This window comes from Maniola hyperantus, chromosome 15, assembly GCF_902806685.2.
Source record: "Maniola hyperantus chromosome 15, iAphHyp1.2, whole genome shotgun sequence".
In the NCBI taxonomy this organism is placed as follows: domain Eukaryota; kingdom Metazoa; phylum Arthropoda; class Insecta; order Lepidoptera; family Nymphalidae; genus Maniola; species Maniola hyperantus.
This window is the reverse complement of record NC_048550.1, coordinates 4269613-4285118: the sequence shown is the minus strand read 5'-3', so window position 1 is coordinate 4285118 and position 15506 is coordinate 4269613. Positions and strand designations below refer to the sequence as shown.

The following is a 15506-nucleotide window of genomic DNA, read 5'->3' as shown; positions in this document are numbered from 1 at the left end:
AAGCTACATTATCCACGAGTAACATAGGCTATATTTTATTTTGGAAAAAAATAGGGTTCCGTAAGATATTTGGGTTTTTCGGACACAAGGTGTAAAAAATCAACCAGAAAAGTTACTTATTTTGCGTACGCTGCCTAAACTATAAAAGATAGAACCATAAAATGTTCTAATTAATTGTAGATCTTATAAATATCTACAAAAAAGTCCGCGACACACTATACCCATCTATGTCGAGTGAGGCACAGCAACCATTTTTTTATTTAAAAATCTTGAATTTTTTTTGGACTACATTTAAACGCGTTTATTTTACTCATGCTATTAATCCTTATCAAAATAAATGATTTCATCACTAAGAACAGTTTATGGAGATAATATTTGGTCTTTGAATGATTAAAATTGGACGTTTGGTTTTGAAGTTATGGCGAAATTAAAATATTACGATTTCTGCTGCACGGCCCGTTGCGAAGTGGGCGTCACCAAGGCGGGGGTGCGCGTGCGGGAGGGGAGTTTAGATCTATGAGTAAGGTACCCGCGCGGCTCCCGTAAATGACGCGGTTCGAAAATTCCACCCGAGCGAAGCCGGGGCGGGTCAGCTAGTTATTATATAAAGAGGTAATGTCGTTAAGTTTGTTTGTAGGGGGTAATCTTTAGAACTACTGAACCGATTTTAAAAATTCTTTCACCAGTAGAAAGCTACATTATTCCTGAGTGACATAGGCTATACGGGATCTTTAAAAACCTAAATAATATTATAAAGAGGAAAACTTTGTTTGTTTGTTTGTTTGTTTGTTTGTTTGTTTGTTTGTTTGTTTGTACTGAATAGGCTCAAAAACTACTGGACCGATTTTAAAAATTCTTTCACCATTCGAAAGCTACATTATCCACGAGTAACATAGGCTATATTTTATTTTGGAAAAAAATAGGGTTCCGTAAGATATTTGGGTTTTTCGGACACAAGGTGTAAAAAATCAACCAGAAAAGTTACTTATTTTGCGTACGCTGCCTAAACTATAAAAGATAGAACCATAAAATGTTCTAATTAATTGTAGATCTTATAAATATCTACAAAAAAGTCCGCGACACACTATACCCATCTATGTCGAGTGAGGCACAGCAACCATTTTTTTATTTAAAAATCTTGAAATTTTTTTGGACTACATTTAAACGCGTTTATTTTACTCATGCTATTAATCCTTATCAAAATAAATGATTTCATCACTAAGAACAGTTTATGGAGATAATATTTGGTCTTTGAATGATTAAAATTGGACGTTTGGTTTTGAAGTTATGGCGAAATTAAAATATTACGATTTCTGCTGCACGCCCCGTTGTATTATATTATTATTATATAAAGAGGTAATGTCGTTAAGTTTGTTTGTAGGGGGTAATCTTTAGAACTACTGAACCGATTTTAAAAATTCTTTCACCAGTAGAAAGCTACATTATTCCTGAGTGACATAGGCTATACGGGATCTTTAAAAACCTAAATCTACGCGGGCGAAGCCGCGGGGATCAGCTAGTGTACATATATACCTAGTTGTAAATGAAAATTGCTTCGTAAAACGATTATTATGGTAATTTCGTGAATACTCAGCGGTAACGAATATTTCTGTGTCCTGTACCCGTAGTATAAGATTTTACGTCTCACCAAACGTTGCTAGAATTCGAGAATCGAAATACTTCCGCGTTATAGTAAACTGGATCTTAAAAGCCTTGTTTTAAAGCTCAAGTTTGTCTACACATCTACAGCCAGCGTGCCAAGCGGAAACATTGCGAAATTAAAATCAGTGGCATTGAATTTTTTACTTCAATTCAAGGTTCTTTAGGTCCATTTTACTTTGATGTTATTGTGTTTCGACTCTCGAATTCTAGCAACGTTTGGTGAAACGTAAAATCTTATACTACGGGTACTGTTGGCAAGCACACTTTGGTAGTTAAACTACCTTCTCGTTACAGCCTATTAATGACTCACTACTGGTCAAAGTGCTTCTTTCTCATTATCTAGACTCGCTCATTAGCTACAGCGTTAGAGCCAGAGGCTACAACATCAACAGTAGGTACAGTACGCGACAGAAAATAATGTACCTACTTACAAAATATTTAAGCTGGGTGTGCATTTTGTCCAACATCGCTATATAACCTACTCAAATAAATGTCAGTAATAAACAAACGCCTGTCCAAGGATAAACGTGGGCTGTACGCTAAACAGTAAATACCCTAGAGCATTTTAATGTTTCACTGTAATAAATTAATTATTATAAACATTGATCTAGAGAACTTTCTCCTGAAATTATTATTAGGTAGGTTTATCTTATCAAAACTTTTATATCAGTAAGACCGGCGCGGCGGCGGTTGCGTACTCATCCGACCCTAGTCCGTGAATATTTGTTCCTTTTTTAACCGACTTCAAAAAAGGAGGAGGTTATCAATTCGACTATGTTTTTTTTTTTGTATGTTTGTTACGCGATTACTCCGTCAATTATGAACCGATTTTGATGATTCTTTTTTGTTTTGTAGGACATACTTCCGAGGTGGTCCCATTTTAATTTGGTAAAGATCTGATGAATACCTTCGGAGATGGAGAACGGAACTCCTCAATTAATAAGAGTAAATTGCTCGCGATCAGTGTAATAGCTTTGTAAACAGTAGGGTTTTAACCAGGTATAGCATATTTTTAACCGACTTGAAAAAAGGAGGGGGTTCTCAATTCGAATGTATGTTTGTTACGCGATTTCTTCGCCAAATATGAACCGATTTATAATGATTCTTTGAAACAGTAGGTTTTTAACCAGGCATATCATATTTTAGTACGATGGGGCCACTAAAAATTGTGAAATAAAAAAAATTCAAAAAAAAAAACCGACTTCAATAACCACCAACACTAAAAAGTAAAAATAATTTAATTTATTACCCAATATATTATGTATACAAGAGTTATTGTAGTTCTATAGTAATATTTTTTGGAGTCGGTACAAATGTGGAGTCGCAAAACACTATGAAGAGTAGATAGACGGTTCGTGCGGCTAATTGGCACCGGCTCCAAAAATATTACTATAGAACTACAATAACTCTTGTATACATAATAATATATTGGGTAGTAAATTAAATTATTTTTTACTTTTTAGTGTTGGTGGTTATTGAAGTCGGTTTTTATTTTTTTTGTTTTTTGTATGGGAGCTTATGACATTTATGTCGTAGATCATCGCTGGTATTCTCACGGATGACGGATAAAACTCGGATAACGAAAGTGCAGTGCGTATTCGCCAGGAGACCTACGCATTACATATTTAGTTTAAAATAATAACACCTATGCACGTTTATTTAAAACTAGCTGCCGCGGCGAACTTCATTTTTTTTCAGGTTCAGCTGTTCTCGAGATTTGCGATCAGCGATTCATTTTTATATATAGTTGATCACAGTGTTCTTATATTTTCTATTTATTAAGTAGGCACTCAAGCAATCTAGCTACCTAAACGAGCCTAAATACGAAAGATTAAGTACCTTCATCTACAAAATTATACTTATTATGACCTAATCGGATACTACGGGAATCGAACATCTTGCACAGTAGAAACAATAATAATCTTCCCATCTTGATTGTGATGGCAATGGAGTATGAGGTGGGGGGGGACGCTCATCCCCGCACCGGGCTAGTGCGGGGGCTGTGCATGTGTACGGGGCGTTCCCTCCCCGATTGCCATCTCGACCTGTGGCGTACTATAGGCACAGTTTTACTATACTATATAAAACTAATGCTAATGGGTATAAGTCCCGCAAATTGCTAATGAGCGTGGCCGCCATTTTAGTGACGTCAGCACTAGACTGAAGATTTGAGCTGATGGTATAGGTATTTTTATTTCGGCTGAGTCAAAATGACATCATTTCGATGTTAATGAGACATGGTTCCAGCGCAATAGCAATTTGTGGGACTTATATACGATATTCTATATTCTATAGAGTAGACTATATTATGGTCACAGAATATACAATAAGCAGACTATGTGAGGTGAAAACGAAACAGAAATGTCAGTAAACAGCTCGTTAACAGCCACTAGTTGCTACGCTCAGCGCTAGCGGAAGTGTGTGGGGAAGTACCTACCTACCTATAGAGCCACTTACGGAAACTACGACCGGCTGTTATATCCGGTGGAATGGTACCTTTTATACTGTGTTTTCATTTATTAAATACGTCAGTGTTTCTTACGTTAATATCTAAATAAAAATATACCATTAGCTCGAAACTTCATGTCTAGTGCTGACGTAACTAAATGGGCCACAACTCTTCCAGCGTACTATAGTAGAAATATTATGTCCATTTCACTGACTTCGGTGCATGCTTCGGTGCTAGCCATGTAATGTAGCCATGTGCTAGCCCCTCAGAACTCAGCCTCAGAACAAGGACTATAGAAGTAGCCCTATTGTGACACTTACTGTTAGAGCGAGATAGCTTAATGCATTTAAGCTCTTATTAGAACGTGACAAAATGATTATGTTTTGTCCTTATCACCGTGGCCACTTTTTTTTGTTGTCCAAAATGTATTTGTACGTGAGTATTTGGCAAACAACGTGAAGTGAGGTTATGTTGACTCAAGTATTGTAAATAAATAATTGATTCGTTTTGTTGTTTTTTGTTTTTGAAGTTATTGTGCAATGGTGGGTTGCAGTATACTAGGCTACAATAGCCGAAGCGAACGTAAAATAGACGGAATAACATTTCACAAGTAATACCTCTGCTTGAGCGAGAGGGACTGAGGAGGCCGCTAGTTGCATATCTGGACATATCTGTTCTGTTGCTAACCCCTTGTTGTTTGTTGACGGTCACAGATGTCACAGATGTCTTTGTGTCAATTCGTAAACGGCGCAATGTAAATTAACTTTTTCATTTCCAGGGTATTATTTTGCAATTTTCAGAGCAAATTGCAGTAAATCTCCGTCATGCCAACGCGAATAAAATTAACACAAGTGGTAGAGTCAAGATAGTTATTTGACTCTCACATAAATGCATGAAAATTGTAAGTGAAATTGTAAAATTTACTTACCTACTTACAATTAAAATGAATTCACATGCATCCCATTCCCATACAACTACCTGGAATGTGTAGGTAGGTATAGTACACGACAGGTCGAGACGAAATGGCAATCGGCCTGTTAAACGACCTGCTAAAATCCGGTATCTTTGTCCGAAGAACTTTTCGACCTGGTTCCTCCTTTACCTTTCTACTATCGTACCGCGGTACCGCAATTATATCACCAAGGTTTGCAACCATATGTAGTCGAAATTTCACGGATATGTACTAAGCGATTTGCCTCCTCATCACACACACACACTCGCACTAACCCGGTGCAAACGAGCGCGGATGACGTGCGGGTTTGCGAGGCATCCCCCCCCCCTCCTCCTCCCATACCCCGATTGCCAGCTCGACCTGTCGCGGACTATACTTGTACCAAATATTATGCATTTATAAGCCTTTGTATTTTAGTTCGGTGATGATTAATGAAATCGAGAAGTGAATCGTCATGTGTTGCATATTCACGTGTTGCGGATGGGTAATCGATCTCGTTCAGAGGTAAGCGGCTTTTTATTAATTAATATTTAAGCCCTCGCCCGCCCCACTGTGCTAATTCCGTAGCTTAAAATATTAAGGTGACGCAGGACGCACGACCGAAATTGGCAGCGCACGTGGGTAACATGTTTGCTTTTCACTTGACATTGTATGAGAAAGTTGAGAGGCACGATGATTTTCACCGAAATCAAGCGCGCGAAAAGGGTTTAGGAAAAGTATTTTTGAGAAAAAACTGCTGAATTTATGTTTGCAAAGTAAAGTTATTTCAACTAATGAATAAATAAACTACGTCTAATGATAAATTGTTTTAGAATTTTCATATCCTTAATCTTATTTATTTACGCCCAAAGTTGTCATTAATTTAGTGTTAAAATAGGAATCTTTTGAGCCTCGTAACTTTTAAATCAATATTTTTTTCAATGTTTTATATATCAATAAACCTAGATAATGACGAGATAAATCGATATAATTCTTAGTTTTGTGCGTACAATATCGAATATTGTTGTAATTTCCCTCCTACGTTTGTATGAAGAAAGCACCGAACTGAGTCCCCTTAACGGTGAAATGCCGTAAATAACTTAAGGTTCGTACGCACCTGAGCGGCGCGGCGCGGCGCTTCAGTCCGACTGCAGAACGCTTCACCTCAGGCCGCTCGACGGTGCCTACCGCACTACAACTTCAGTACGCGGCACCTCGCGTCACTTGCGCGTCACTTTTACACCCGTTCGCGTACGAGCAACAACGTCGCAAGATGAGCGACAGTGAAGAGGATTTGATTATTATTTCTTTGTTGTGCAGAAGAAGAACGAATTATCGAAGAGAAAAAACCGGCCAAGTGCGAGTCAGGCTCGCGCAATGAGGGTTCCGTACTACAGTCGTATGATTTCGATAATTCAAAAACTATGATGCATAAAAATAAATAAAAATCTGTTTTAGAATGTACAGGTGAAGACCTTTCATATGATACCCCACTTGGTATAGTTCACTCACTCACAGACAGACGGACAGACAGACAGACAGACAGACAGTGATCCTGACAGTGATCCTATAAGAGTTCCGTTTTTCCTTTTGAGGTACGGAACCCTAAAAAAGAAGAAGAAATGGATTGCTGACATACCAAAGTCACGCTATCAAGAAGGATATCACATTTTGTTTCCTCGCCTTCTTAATGACTCTGTACCATTTCACATTTACTTCAGAATGTCGAAGACAAAATTCTTTATGCTATTGCCTAATAGTTTTTGTGGAAATTACATTAGAAACAATAGGTATACCACACAGGTCGGTAATATAATCCTACAAGAAACCTATGTCCAGCAGTGGACATATCTATCGGTTGATGATGATGATGATGATGATAGTTTTTATGGAAATTATAAAAAAATATTTATGCATATCCATACTTATATTATTATCAACGCAAAAGTGTATTTGTCTGTCTATCTACTAGCTTTTCACGGCTCAACAGGATGAAATTTGGTACAAAGTTGAATTACATCCCGGGGAAGGACAGGCTACTTTTTATCCTGGAAAATGAAAGAATTTCCACAGGATTGTTAAAGGCCCATTTATATGAAGTTTGGACCAGAGGTAGCTTGCATTCCGGGAATTGACAGAGGTAGGCAACTTTTTATCCCGGAAAATCAAAGAGTTCACACGGGATTAAAAATCTAAAAAAAAATGCAACTAGATGATGCCTGCGACTTCGTCCGCGTGGATTTAGATTTTTCTATAGGTGAGCACATTTCCGGGAATTACCTACTAGTACCTATATACCTGAGATAGATTATACCCTGTAGGATAAAAGTAGCCTATGTGTACCTACACATAGGCTAGTTTTATCCCGAAAATCAAAAAGTTTCCACGGGATTTTTAAAAAACCTACATCTACGCGAACGAAGTTGCGGGCATCAGCTAGTCCCTTAGGTTCTGTGGAAATTACATTAGAAAAAGCATTTTCGCAAAATGTCTTTGTTTTATGTGCAATAGATATAAAATAGGCAGGTAAACACAGGTACATATTATATCTAAATACCTATATAAAAGAAAAAGGTGACTGACTGACTGATCTATCAACGCACAGCTCAAACTACTTGACGGATCGGGCTGAAATTTGGCATGCTGGCTAGCTAACTAGCTAATATTATGACGTAGACATCCGCTAAAAAGGGATTTATGAAAATTCAACCCCTAAGGGGGTAAAATAGGGGTTCGAGATTTGTGTAGTCCACGCGGACGACGTCGCGGGCATAAGCTAGTATAATATAAACACAAGTACAACAATAGGTAGGCATATTTCCGAAACTATTAATTCTACCTAGATGAAGTAGGTAGGTATAATATGTACATAATATATTATAGTTATTTAATCAGGATTATTTTTACTATTGATGTTTTCTCATAACGCTCGGAGAGACATTTTTATACATTTAGACACTGGGAAGGGGGGAAGCCGACATCCTAGGGGTTGGGACCTTTGAGGATATACTTCTAAGAGCACGAGGAACACGTCATGTGTCAAAAATTAAACCTACGTTATTTATTTTGAGGTCTATCTTGCCGATTCTTGCCTGTACTTTAAATACCTAACAAGATGCGCGTGTATCTTATTCGAGCGACGTACGCATACTGAAGCGCCGCGCCGCGCCGCTGGGTATGTCGCACTAGCGTCACTGCACTGCGCGTCGCTTCGGTGCGCTTCAAAATATTCTCTCCAGCCGTGCCGCGCGGCAACGCGCGGTGAAGCGCCGCGCCGCGCCGCTCTAGTGCGATATGCGCCATACAAAATGATAGAAATGATATTTTGAAGCTCTGTGCCGCGACGTGAAGCTCACTGAAGCGCCGCGCCGCGCCGCTCAGGTGCGTACGAACCTTAAATGTAAGTGTATGAATTTGTTGGTGATCCTCTTGAATGGTTATAGTTTAGATAACAATGGGACTGGCATTAGGTCACCTATAAAAGCCCCTTATAAAATCAGATATAAAAAAACTAGAGCAGTGGTTCATCCCGAACTAAGACTACGTGTCCTCTGACTTTGGGCCACTTGTAAATAATTGTACCTACCTAGACACCACAAACACAAATTAATTCCAAATTCTGTGCTTGTCAGCTAGTGCCACATTTTATCAATACAATACGGTATTTTCGTATAATATGTCAAAAATAAATTATTTCTCAGTGATTATTAGATAGAGGGTCTTCCAAAGTATGTTAAATCCAAGTTTTTGTTAGTTTTAATTGCCATAACCATCTTAGATTATCGATTAAACTAAAAAAAGCACGTCAAATCATTGTGACGTCACATGCCAGTATTTTATAGAAGCTCGCATACTAAACGCGTCTTTTGACGTTTTATGAAAAGATACTGATTTGACTAGTTATCAAACACCGGATCTAGTTTTAGGAAAAATCGACATGCTCTTTTTTTTTGTCTCGCAAGGGAAAAGTGTAATAGTTTTATATTTTCTATTTGATATTTGACTATAATTTCTATTTGATATTTGTAAGAGTATTAGACGTATTAAATAATCCCTAATCCACGCTAAAGCATATGCTAGAACTTAGAAGTAGGTAATGTGTAGAGTACAAAGGGCATGGGTATGATTGAACTATGCCCTATTGGGTTTTCAATCGGCCCCCGTTTTAACTAAATGATTTACAAATTCAAATCGATCATAATCTCAGTAAACAGGTTACGGTTAGGTATATCTTACTCATAAACAAACAAAGATCCTTTATTCAACCAAACCAAAACACCAATAAAACAAATATAGCCTCCAGGGAATCAAGGAGCCGACCAAAGTTTATGCTCCTTGGTTCCCCGTTTCTAGATACAACGTTATGAAAGTTAGCACAGAATCAACATTTTATTTGAAAAAATCGATTTTTCAACCTAAATAAAAACAAAATTGTTAAATAAAGGTAGCAGAAAATAACACCTTAGACCTCGTCGATACCTCGTCGTATAAGTCCCGCAAATTGCTATTGCGCTAGAACCATGTCTCATTAACATCGAAATGACGTCATTTTGACGTCAGCCGAAATAAAAATATACCATCAGCTCGCAACTTCACTCTAGTGCTGACGTCACTAGCAATTTGCGGGACTTATGTGCTAAAACTTATTGTCTGCGTTAGGTTGGGCCAGAGATAAAACTAGCCGAAATTCTCTCCGGCATTTGTCCGCGCAGATATGGCCCACTATGTTTACACTGCTGCGGAATTCTGCGCACTTACTACTTACTTAACTATTGCTTAAATATTTTAAACCACAACTTCGTCCGCGTGGATTTGGGTTTTTAAAAAATCCCATTTGATCTCCTCGATTTTCCAGGATAAAAAGTGGCCTATATCTACTGCAGGATGCAAGCTATTTCTGTATCAAATAGATCATGTCCACGACTTCTTTCGTGTGGATTAAGATTTTTTTAAAATCCCGTGAAAACTCTTTGACTTTCCGGATACTGTCCTTTACCGAGGTACCATTTATCCCTGTGCCAAATTTTGTCAAAATCAGTCAAGAAGAAAGGGGCCGTGAAAAACGGACATACAAACCCACTTTCGTATTTAAATATTCATCACGATCAACCCATCGCCGCCTCACTACTGAGCACGGGTCTCCTCTCAGAATATGAGAAGGGCTTGGCCATAATCTACCAAGCCGGCCCAGTGCGGATTGATAGACTTCACACACCTTTGAGAACATTATGGAGAGCTCTCGGGCATGCAGGTTTCTTCACGATGTTTTCCTTCACCGTTAAAGCAAGTGATATTTAAGAAATTGCTTAAAATGCACATAACTCTGAAAAGTTAGAGATGCGTTCCCGGGATCGAACATCCGACCTCCCGAATAGAAAACCGACGATTTAACCACTATGCTAGGCTATCACATACTTAATATTAGTATGAATTATTTCCAAGAGGCATACACAGAAATTCCTCAGTTCAGATACCTATGCAAAGCGAGGGCGCGAGCGGAAAGCCAATACCTTTGAGAGATCTTTGTAAAAATACTTTTGAAATATAAGAAGCTTTTAACTTTACGTTGTTTAAAATTATGAACAGATCTGAATTCTCTCGTATTGTTCAGAGCGTATACAATAACAATCTTTGTTAGATATCTTTAAAGAAATACACTGTACCATAATGGCTCCTAAATTATTGGATTTGTTCGCTTGACTTGATCTCACGTAACGATAAGTGATGACGATGCTGTACTCTGTAGACGCTAGATTAACGTCAACGGACAAGCCATGTTAATTTACTGGAAAAGTTACACAAGGGATAAAAATCGCAATACAAGTGCGCACACGAAAATAATGTACGATTTGTTTCAGGTTATGGACATTTACAATGTCGTGCTGCATTAGTTCGGCGGTATGCTGTTCCTTGCTCACTGCCTCCATGTCCGGCGTTGCCCTCGGCTACAACTACTCGCTAGCCGAGTACATCGACTTGAAAGGTTTGGGTCACAACTCACATTTTGTAGATGGCTATCTCTTCTTCTCTCGTGCGTTTTGTATCTTCCGACTTACTAATCACCGAGAATGAATTTTATACGTGGTGTAATATGAATGTAACATGTCCATGGTAGGTGTAGTATCCGACAGATTGAGATGGTAATCGAGGACGGAACGCCCCGCACACCCTCACAGCCCCCGCACTAACCCGGCGCAGGCAAGCGAGGTGACGTGCGGGTGTACGGGGCGTCTCCCCCCATCTCATACCCCAATTCCCATGTCAACCTGTCGCAGACTATAGGTATTTAAGTCACTGTATTTTCAGAGTTCCACAGTAAAATACGGGAATCCTTAGAGTTTCGTCCAGTCCGTTAGTCCATCTGACCGTCTGTCTCTAAATCACAGCTGTTTTAACTTACTAGCGCAGTGGTGAGCGCTGTAGTCTTATACTAAGTGGGAGGCCATGGGTTCTCTTGCCGATGGATAAGTATAACCACTGGAAAACACATACATATTACATACCGCCAAGTGATTTGGCGTTATGATTTCGCGTAGAAGACGATTCCATGCTATGCATGCTATTCCGATGCATGGCATGGCATTGCATTGCATGGCATGGCACTGCATTACATTGCATGGCATGGTATGACATTGCATCGCATTGTATACTACTGTCTTATTTCAGAAACGAATGTGTCCGTCTATTTGAAACGAGGTATCTTTGACGACGAGATCGCAGACGACATGGAGTGGCGACGAAGTGGACATCAACCTGTCGATGGACTCATAAGAGAAGACAAACGTAAGCCTACTTTTGAATTTTTACACCAAATACGTGACAGGTCTCAAATTAATGCCATTTTTTCACGATGCTTTCTGGCAAAAAAGGATGCCAATTCTTTCAAACCTATTTTTATTATGTTGAATTCAAAAATTTGAATAGGTACAACGTAAATAGCATTAATGTATGTTTTTGCATTGCATTGTATTGTTTTGTACTGCATGGCATGACATTGCATTGTGTGACATTGCATACTTAGTAATATATGTAGGTATACTTAGTAATAAGTAGCTTTCTCTTCTTTTTCAACCCTGGTAACGGGTTGCCATTTTTTGAAGTACGCTCGTGCCTCATAGGTTTCAAAAGGTGCGTAAACTCCGCGCCAATATCAATGTAAATAGTCTATGTCGCTACGAACCAAATTCTTGACAAAACCAACCAACCAACCAACCAACAGGTTGGAACCAATTTCTTCGGCGGCGTTCGGACTAGATTTCAACATGGGTTTATTCAAGGGGGCGGATCAACAGGTTTCTGGCCGGCAACGCATTGGCGGTTCCTCTGGTGCTGCAAAATGTATATGAGCAGCGGTTAACTGATTAACATCAGCTTTTTATTTAAAAAAGATTTGTTTGCTAATACTCATCGCTTCCAAAATCTAACCTTCTTACTTACATCTTATTTTGCAGTTATGACGGGAGAATCTGACGAGTCAACATCTATGAGATCTGGTAGACGATTGGATGACTCGATATACGAATCGAATGATAAGCACAACTTCGAAGGTTCCCTGATGAGGCTGACGGCTAAGCCTCCTGATCGGATTGCACTTATTGCTGCCACTAGGACCTCAGTTGCTATGGAAGAGGTGTTAACTTGCATCGCTTTAATTTTTAGGGTTCCGTACCTCAAAAGGAAAAACGGAGCCCTTATAGGATGACTTTGTTGTCTGTCTGTCTGTCGGTCTGTCAAGAAGCCTACAGGGTACTTCCCGTTGACCTAAAATCATGAAATTTGGTAGGTAGGTAGGTCTTGTAGCAGACATTTGGGGAAAAATCTGAAAACTGTGACTTTGTGGTTACATCATACAAAAAAAATTAAATTGTGGTCATGAACTAATAATTAGTAATTTAAATTGTTTATGTTTCAGATTGTGAAGCCTTTTGAGAGGGGATCACTCGACCAGTTGAAGGCAATTCAAAGCGCCATTAATATGAGAAAGGCGGCCGCTGCCGATCGCCGGACCACAAAGGAAAGCGAAAAAGTGAGTTAAGTATATTTCCCTATGAATTTTAATAAAAATGATGTTAGATGAAAGCAGAACTAAAATCAATGAATAATACGATCTAGTGTACATATTGATAATAAACTTATGATTGGCCACCTAAACGTACTTCTAGTGCGAGTCAGACTCGCGCACCGAGGGTTCCGTACTCGAATTTTTTTTGACATTTTGCAAGATAAATCAAAAACTATTATGCATAAGAATAAAATCGAAAATCAGTTTTAGAATGTACAGGTAAAGTCTTTCACAAATGATACCCCACTTGGTATAGTTGCTTTGAAAAATTGAAAATACTAATTATTTTAATTTTTTTGTGTCCCATTTGATAGCGAAGGGCTTAATGGAGACAAGTCCCTGTCCACTTTTACTCTCTTTTTCTCTACACTGTAAATGTTTTTGGTACAAATTAAAAAATAAATAAACAAGTTCTATAAATAACGTATTTACTGATTTAATTGAAATGCAAAAAATCTAAACATTTTATTTCCCAGGTTTCTAGCGATAGCAGGAGACACTTTGGCAAACCGTTGCCAGAAAATGCGCTGAAATATGATATACCACCGTTTCAAGATTTCGCACCCAACGCCCCACCTTTTAATTTTAACCCTCATCGACAAGCAGTTCCGGATGACCAAATCAACCAATCGTACAAATGGAAGATCGCAAAGTTGCCTCCACAAGAGATTCCAAAACACGTTCGTTACGACGATCGTTATAAGGACATTCTGAACCTCCCGTCACCTTTTACTCCAAGAACTGGTCCCGTAAGACCAACTAAATCAAAACAGACTGTAAGAATAGGACCATCTACACCACGACCGCCACAAACCCCGAGAAGTCCTGAACCTAATTTACCGAAATCGATTGATGAGGAAATGGAATCATTCAAGGACAAACCTTTAATAGATAACTACGATTCCTTGAAGTAAGTGAAAATTGAATGCTATTATTTTTAGATGGAAGCAAGCATGTAATACCTGCTTCCATCCAAAAGATAGCAAAAGAATAGATAGAATATAGATGAAAATTGATAGCGGAAGTCTAAATATATAAAAGGAAAAGCTGACTGACTGACTGACTGATCTATCAACGCGAAGCTCAAACTACTTGACGGACACTGTTTGGCATGCAGATAGCTATTATAACGTAAACATCCGCTAAGAATTTTTTTTTTGAAAATACAACTCTTAAGGAAGTAAAATAGTGGTTTCAAATTTGTATAGTCCATACGGACGAAGTCGCGGGCATAAGCTAGCATCTACTAAACCAAAAAATTCAATGTAAATTAACCAATATTATGCTGCCGCCGATACATTTTTAGCAGCAGCATTTTTAGCAGAGAATATTCAATTTTCTCTATGATAAATATAAATTATTTTTAGCAATAAAGAAGATGACTTTCTAAATCAAATCAAAATTACTGATAAGAAAACGGACGAAGATTATGAAGACGAGATTAAAGGAGTACCGCTACGAAAGAAAAGAAATATTGGTTTATCAGTCTCTAACAGTTTGAAAGCTAACATAAGTATTGAGGTCAATAACAGTAAAAATAAATCGAATAGCGAAATTCATTCCAAAAACAACAATATTTTTCTTAAATCCACGAAACTTAAGGTGGGAAATAGTTTGCGATCCATTAAGAGAAAAGAAGACAAGGTTCCAATACAAAAAAATAACAGATTTTAGAATATCATCGAAGACTCCTATTATTAAATTGCTTCTAACACGGTCTATTTCATGACTTGTTTTTAATTTTAGAAGTATTCATTTATTTTCATCTTGTCGTTGTAAAGTCGTTAATTGAGTTTGTTTTTGTAAAATGTGCTAGTACTTATTATGATTTTTACAAATTGTCTCTTGGTAAATAAAGCCTTTAGTTTGCACGAAAATTGTATTAATTTGTGGTGACAAGCTTATCTACAGGCTACAGGTTCAAGACACACCGACTTAGGGGAGTGGCGGCGGGCGGCGAGACTTCTTATTTCTATCAAGTTAAACTCAGTTTTTTCTATGGTATAGTATTTTTTACTCCGTGCATGTAACGATTGAAATTGTTAAATTAATGTGTGTCGGATATCCCGCCTGAATTTACCTCAATTTGAGCTAAGCTTTAACTAAAAATTTAGTATTACAATTTCACATAGGTATAGGTATTTCTACTTAATTTGAATAAGCAAGTACGAGAATCTATCATTCTCAATTAAGGATGGAATAAATTGTAATATAACAGAATATCTGCCGCAGGTGGCAATCGGTGTAGGTAGTTTTATTTTCTCGTTCAAATTATATTATGGAAGGTGAACATCCAATTTTTTCCTAGTAATTAACGTTCCGGCGACGATATCGGCATCACTGTAAAACATAAAATTGTTTCAGTCTTTTTAAAAGAATTACCTACGTCCTACATTGCTGTA

At 38.1% G+C, this 15506-nt stretch overlaps 2 protein-coding genes across 2 annotated transcripts in view; one reads left to right on the top strand and one right to left on the bottom strand.

The window, feature by feature from the left end:
- The window catches only part of LOC138403294 (G protein-coupled receptor 88-like), a 90620-nt gene that overhangs the window by 19486 nt on the left and 55628 nt on the right, over nt 1-15506 (bottom strand). The window lies entirely within an intron of this gene.
- Nucleotides 4898-14882, top strand: Cap-H2 (Chromosome associated protein H2). Its single transcript, XM_034976308.2, has 8 exons — nt 4898-5012; nt 5481-5567; nt 10901-11025; nt 11709-11825; nt 12494-12672; nt 12955-13068; nt 13581-14014; nt 14472-14882. Exons 2-8 carry the CDS (start codon nt 5518-5520, stop codon nt 14776-14778), a joined length of 1326 nt encoding a protein of 441 aa, XP_034832199.2. The 5' UTR covers nt 4898-5012; nt 5481-5517; the 3' UTR covers nt 14779-14882.

What these genes read in the sequence shown, in the direction of transcription:
- Cap-H2 (XM_034976308.2), top strand. Translation starts at nt 5,518, where the DNA reads ATGTGTTGCATATTCACGTGTTGCGGATGGGTAATCGATCTCGTTCAG. An exon ending in CCTCAGTTGCTATGGAAGAG is followed by an intron (nt 12,673 to 12,954) that starts GTGTTAACTTGC and finishes TTTATGTTTCAG; the next exon opens with ATTGTGAAGCCTTTTGAGAG. An exon ending in CCACAAAGGAAAGCGAAAAA is followed by an intron (nt 13,069 to 13,580) that starts GTGAGTTAAGTA and finishes TTTATTTCCCAG; the next exon opens with GTTTCTAGCGATAGCAGGAG.